This window comes from Bison bison, unplaced genomic scaffold (assembly GCF_000754665.1).
Source record: "Bison bison bison isolate TAMUID 2011002044 unplaced genomic scaffold, Bison_UMD1.0 scf7180017864531, whole genome shotgun sequence".
NCBI classification, from domain to species: Eukaryota; Metazoa; Chordata; class Mammalia; order Artiodactyla; family Bovidae; genus Bison; species Bison bison.
The window spans coordinates 9,085,126-9,091,314 of NW_011495081.1; the positions used below are offsets into that span (position 1 = coordinate 9,085,126).

At 37.4% G+C, this 6,189-nt stretch overlaps 1 protein-coding gene across 1 annotated transcript in view; it reads right to left on the reverse strand.

Annotated features, from left to right (window-relative positions):
- Nucleotides 1–237: 237 nt before the first annotated feature.
- APIP (APAF1 interacting protein) overlaps nucleotides 238–6,189 on the reverse strand; it is a 25,804-nt gene continuing 19,852 nt past the window's right edge. Inside the window, exons 4-7 of the mRNA XM_010831844.1 lie at nucleotides 5,746–5,863; nucleotides 3,948–4,083; nucleotides 1,095–1,262; nucleotides 238–541 (exon numbers count right to left, since the gene is read on the reverse strand). Of these exons, the coding sequence (XP_010830146.1) occupies nucleotides 442–541; nucleotides 1,095–1,262; nucleotides 3,948–4,083; nucleotides 5,746–5,863 (522 nt within the window). The 3' untranslated portion in view covers nucleotides 238–441. The remainder of the gene's footprint in view (nucleotides 542–1,094; nucleotides 1,263–3,947; nucleotides 4,084–5,745; nucleotides 5,864–6,189) is intronic.

Consider the following 6,189-nt stretch of genomic DNA (forward strand, 5'->3'; position numbering starts at 1 on the left):
TCTATTATCACCAACAACTTTGAAGAGTAATAGGAATTCTCTGGAAGTATATACAAAAAAAGATTAATTCAAAGGGAAATATTTTGCCATTAAGGGGTTTAGAAATAAACATAAAACACATTCATGGGACTTCTTGTGTGGTTCAGATTTCTCGCTTTCACTCTAGGGGGCATGGATTCGATCCCTGATTGGTGAACCCCACATGCAGGACAACGCAGCCAAAAAACCCAAAACACATTCATTATAAAATTTTTATTCCATTGTATTGTCATTTAAAATTATAAGAATGTAAGCAAATATCACCCAGTGTCAGAAGATCTGCCTTGTTTAGTGACAAATCAATAGTTTCATAGACATTTTCAATTCATTTAAAAAAGGTCATGTCATTTATGTAATAATTAAGATAAGCTTTATCTCTCTATATAGTAAACTTCCACTGACTTATACAATCCCATTTTCTCCAGCGGGAAGCTGTGCTGGGTCCAGCCCTACTTGCTTCATTGATACGGCAACATCAAACAAATAGTCATAACACTCACACCTGTTTAAAAAAATAAAAAGCAAAAACCATTAGAAGTGTTTGGTCAGAGTTCTCCACTTCTAACAATTACATTTTCCCTCTGCATCGAGTGAACCCTGTTCCGAGTAATTTTCTTCCCCCTCAATTCTATGCAAAGGGTTTCTTATTTTGTCTCTAACATTATTTAAAAAAGGAATCATACCATATCATGCCACATACTATATACTTCTCAGGAAATAAAAGAGTTTAAAGTAGACTACTTACCTAAATTTAAATTTTTTATTATGTGCCATTTTTGTAAATAAATGTAGCAAATCATCCTAGCCCTCAACTGAGAGAACAAGAGCTGTTGCTCCTTTATATCAAAGAGCACAGTAACTTGCCAAACAACAGCTGACCTGAAAATTATTTCTTAACAAAAGAATATATAATACAAATAAAATATCTAGAAATAATGAACTATGAAATTGGTTTAAATTCAGATTAAACCAATTTGACCAGTGACACACCAAAAAAAGTCATCCTTCTTTGAAAGTGTGGTGACTGGCCTTGACGTTCCTTGGTTTACACTTACATGGTTTTAGCCTTCTCCCACGTCTCTCCCCAGACGTAGACTCCATGCCGTCTGACTAGCACTGCACAGGAGTCTGGGTAATCATTCATTGCCCGAGCCATGCGCTCTTTGAGGTCTTTCTCCTCAGGTGTGTTCTCAATAATAGGCACTACTAACATATCATCGTATCTGTAAGACAAAACATGCTCCTTTTTAAAACAAAAGAATTCATATATAAAACTGATCACTTTTTCAAATAATAAACTAGACATTCTCTTTATATCCGAGAAGCCACTCCAAATTATGAACAAGATGTTGCATGTCAGTCTGTGTATCCTGCATGAACAACTATATCAAAAGACGCCTTGGGAATCTGGCAGGCATTGTTCTAATCCTAAGTAGAAGTGGCAGAAATTTGTACAGGACACCAAAAGCTAACAAAGAAATTATCAAGATCATACCAGTATTTCCATGAAGCATAGAGAATCATAGTGTTTTGAACATAGGAAGGATTAACAATTGAACTACTTAAAGCAGGAATTTCCCAACAGTACGAAATCATTTTATTCTATCTCTGCAGGACCCGAAAGTGTCTTGGATAGGCCAATAAATACATGTGTGGTTTATGGTCCTGGGATAGCAAAAACCTTCTGAGTGAACCATTAAGGGTATGATAACATTTTTAGAACGTTCTCAAATCTATGATGTTAGAACTTGTTTTTACCTTATTTTTAGTAAGTACATGTGATGAAATCAAAATATGCATTTTTCATTTTTTGTTTCTGTAATAATACTCAAGCAAATAATCTGTCACTGGTAAAGTTACAACTATTTCTGAGGTCATATACAACCAATCAAAACTCAGACATATTTTCCTTGTAACATGAACTTCTCTTGCCTTGTTAATGTATCATCTGCTTTTTCACCCCCTCTGTAATGGCTACATTTAACTAAAATAAGTTCTATCAATAAACTATCAGAAATTACTACTTTAGGGAAGGTATAGAATAAATAGCGGTCATATGATAAAGAACTTGGCCAATCATTATCATTAACAGAATGAGGTTGCCCATTATTTCACTTAAGTAAAACAGAGGTAATTATAAAATATCCTTAAACATGGAGGGAAAAATTGCTAGTCCCAAGTCTTTCCTAGTATTGGCCATAAAAAGCACAAACTTATATTTTCCTCTACCATACATCAAACAGTCAGAAATAGCTCCAGGTGCAAAATAATTCCACAGTAAAGAAGACCTGAAAGCTAATCCAGTCCGATCTACTCCTTTTACAGAAGCAGAGCCTGGGGTAGTCCTCCAACTGAACAGCGTTCTTTTCACCCTTCCATAGGCATTCGCCTTCAAAAGGGAGGACAGTTACGTTTAACACGGTTACCTCCCCAATAAGAATTAGGCATTTGAAAGTTACCATTATTTTTAAGATGCACTTAAAATTTTTAAAAAGTAGAGTGCAAAATGTAAAAACTCCATCCTTTTCCCTACTTCATCCAGCTTTTTTTGCCCCTTCTTTTGACCGGATACTTAGGATTCTACCCAAAACGTGATTAAGTACCACTGCCCAGGAGCTGTGAAAATGACCCTGTTACTGATTTCCCAGCCAGGCTCAAACAGAATTGCAAAAACATCTCAAAAAACTTTGTACTCTTTAAGTTCCGAAACATTCAACATAATATATAAAAAGTATATACACTATGACGCATAACAAATGGCATCTTTGCATTCGCGTCACTCTTTTTTCCACAAATTCCAAAGACTCTCTGCTGGGCTCTGCTCCTACACCCACCGTTTCACATGTTCTTCTGACCTATTTTTATTTCTTCACTGAAGCAATCAAATGCCAATGAAACTGGTAACACACAAATGCCTCTCCTTCAAGACCCAGACGTGGAAAAGGTAGTATGCGGCTATGCTTTAGTATGTACGCTTTCAAAATTTAAATATTTAACTTCTGTAAGTAGGTGTTTCCCACTGCTGAGGAATGCTGTAGGCACACAATAAATATTAACTAAACTCAAGTCAACTGAGCTTCTCAGCACACTAGTTTAAACACGCACTGTTACGTGCAGTTAACAGTAACACACTGCCCTAAGAACACTTCAGTGAAACCGACACCCTTTTCCTCTCAACAAGCCAAAGTGGATTCAGCCCCTTTAGGAAATTAAGAAGGGTGAAAGTTCAGGAACAAGAACGCCCAAACATTTAGATGAAATGCTGAGCCTGTCCCTGAGTCCCAGGAACACGTTTCTTCGTGTCACTATATTGTAGATTGATGAATAATGGCCACATTTTTGTGGGCTGGTAGATTTAGCTGATTTTGTCTAAAGGGCCTCTGTTCTATATTATCTATGCCCCTTTCCACACTGAAAATTATAAGCATATAGAGATCTAAATTAAAATAATTATAAATTTTTTAATGAAAATTTTTTAGAAATACTACATGAAATCCAAATGAAGCATAAACTTTAATCAGAGCTGAAACTTCCTGAAGACAAAGTGAAGGTGAGGAGCGCTTATTCTCGGGTTGTTTCAGCAGAGGAACACAGTCTTTCCATCTCTACAGAAATCTCAGTCCAGTCCTTTTCTTTTTACTCCAACAAACATTTCATTACTCATGTTGGCAATAATTTACCAAGGCTGAGTTGGGAATGGGGAGAAGGAAGGGAGGCATACGATTTGTATCACTGAGAATAGATCTGGAACTATAATATTAAGTGGAGTATTAACTAACACAGATACATAACGTCGCATTAAATACATAAAAATATCAGGATCCCGTTTATCACAAGAAGGAGAAATACTGTTCAAATTATTTAAGCACAAAAAAAAGTGGCGGGGGGGGGGGTGGCGGTGGAAATACCTGTAATACCCTCCTGAGGTACATTTCTTTATTCCTTTGATCATCTCTTGATGTGTAATTTTAAACTCCTTTCCTGGGAAGACAAGGGTGGCCATGACAGCAGCTTTAGAATGGGTATGGATCACAGCACCTGCTTCTGGGGTGGGGGTGGGGGGGAAGAATATAGTCACATGTTCAGTGAAAAGCAAATTACCCTTTTTAAGGAGTTTATATATATATATATACACAAACACACACACAAACATACACACACATATTTATATACGGTTATGGACTTGTTTTTTTTGGCATGGAATAATAAGTTGGCAGTGGGTAGGAGAGGAGGAAGGGAGGTAGGAAAGAGAAGAGTCAGAAAGTGAAAAGAAGAAACATTAAACTTTATCCAGCAAGCGGACAATGCGCGCAATACTTTATACACGTTCAAAAACATTTTTCAGATGGTCTCAAGTACAGCTATTATAATAATGGAGATCATTATCATAATACTATGACCACTCAATTAGGGATTCCTACATCTCCTTTAAAGATGTTTTCTCTTTGTATTATCACAACAACCATCTCTCCCATTTAACGGTCAAGGCTCAGAGATTGTTAAACAACTTATCCATGGTTATTTAACTACACTGTCCAACTTTAGACAGTAGTTGAAAACTTGGGATTTGAACCCAGGTCAGCCTGACCCTTGACCAAGATAGGCTTTATAGTGTAGGCCACATCTTGGTGACATGAGGGATGATTGGGATTTTAAGATATAGATGCAATGGGTTTACCTAAAAAAGAATTTGTACACTATAAAACTCGGTAATGGCTATTTTTGCAACTGGAAGTTTATTTAGCGTTTTCGCTAAGAAAGATTCTTCAGGCTGGCAGAATCTGCTGCTGAAGTTTCATCCTGTCAATAGTAGCCGGTAATGTCTGGGAACAGAACATAGCACGATTATTCCCTGTATACTGATTTCATTCAGGGGCTATACTAAAGCATGGTCTTTATGACTTCATTGCAATGGTAAGTCAGTACTTCAGTTATACTTTCTTATTTTTACATTGTCCTTTAGGTTCAACCTTTCTAGGTTAGTTTTCTACCACAATTTCTGGGAATTACTAATAAAATTAGTCATACTTTTGTTATACAGTAAATTTTTCAAAAAAGAGAGGACCACTCCCACTGAAGTGAAGAAAAGACAATGATTTTCCCTCCTTTGTAGTTTGATTAATTTCTACTACAAGTTCGCAGAGGTATAACTCTAAACTAAGAGTAGGAACTGGATTGTATATATAATAGTTGGTTAATTTGACAATCTAGTGGAGTCATACTCATCTAGATTGGAATTCTGGCCCCAGTACTCACTAGCTGTTTATTTTGGGAAAATCCTCCCACAGCCTCTGTCCTCTCATGTATAAAATGAAATACTAATGGACCTTCCACAGGGCTGATGTGAGGACTGAATCAGTTAACACGTTTAGAATTGCACATAGCAGGTATTTAAGAAATTTGAATTACAACAATAATTGCCATTATTTAGGGGGGAGTTCTATTGTTTAGTTGCTAAGTCATGTCTGACTCCTTTACAGTCCCATGGAGTATAGCCTGCCAAGACTATAGTCCATGGGATTTTCCAGGGAAGAATACTGGAGTGGGTTGCCATTTCCCTCTCCAGGGGATCTTCCCGACCCACAGATTGAACTTGTATCTCCTGCATAAGCAGGAGGATTCTTTATCACTGTGCCAAACAGGAGAGCCCATTTAGGGGAGCCTACTCTGCAAATATTCGTTATGTTGAGTACATTTTCTACCAACCTCTCATTGTGTAAGCATTCATAAAAAGAGGAGTGCACTGGCTTTTTTTAAGATTCTTAGATGGCGGAGGTCCACTTATGTCCTTTTCATTGATGTCACAAACAAACATGTCTTCAGGCTATTTAGAGAAGGAAAAAGAAAAGAAAAGGTTCATAAAATATCAATGAGAAATGTCTTCTTTCTTGTTTGTCTATAGTGTATATACATAGTGTGAATATACGTGTTCAGCTCACTTCAGTCACTCAGTCGTGTCCGACTCTTTTCGACCCCATGAATTGCAGCATGCCAGGCCTCCCTGTCCATCACCAACTCCCGGAGTTCACTCAAACTCATGTCCACTGAGTCGGTGACGCCATCCAGCCATCTCATCCTCTGTCATCCCCTTCTCCTCCTGCCCCCAATCCCTCCCAGCATCAGGGCCTTTTCCAATGAGTCAACTCTTTG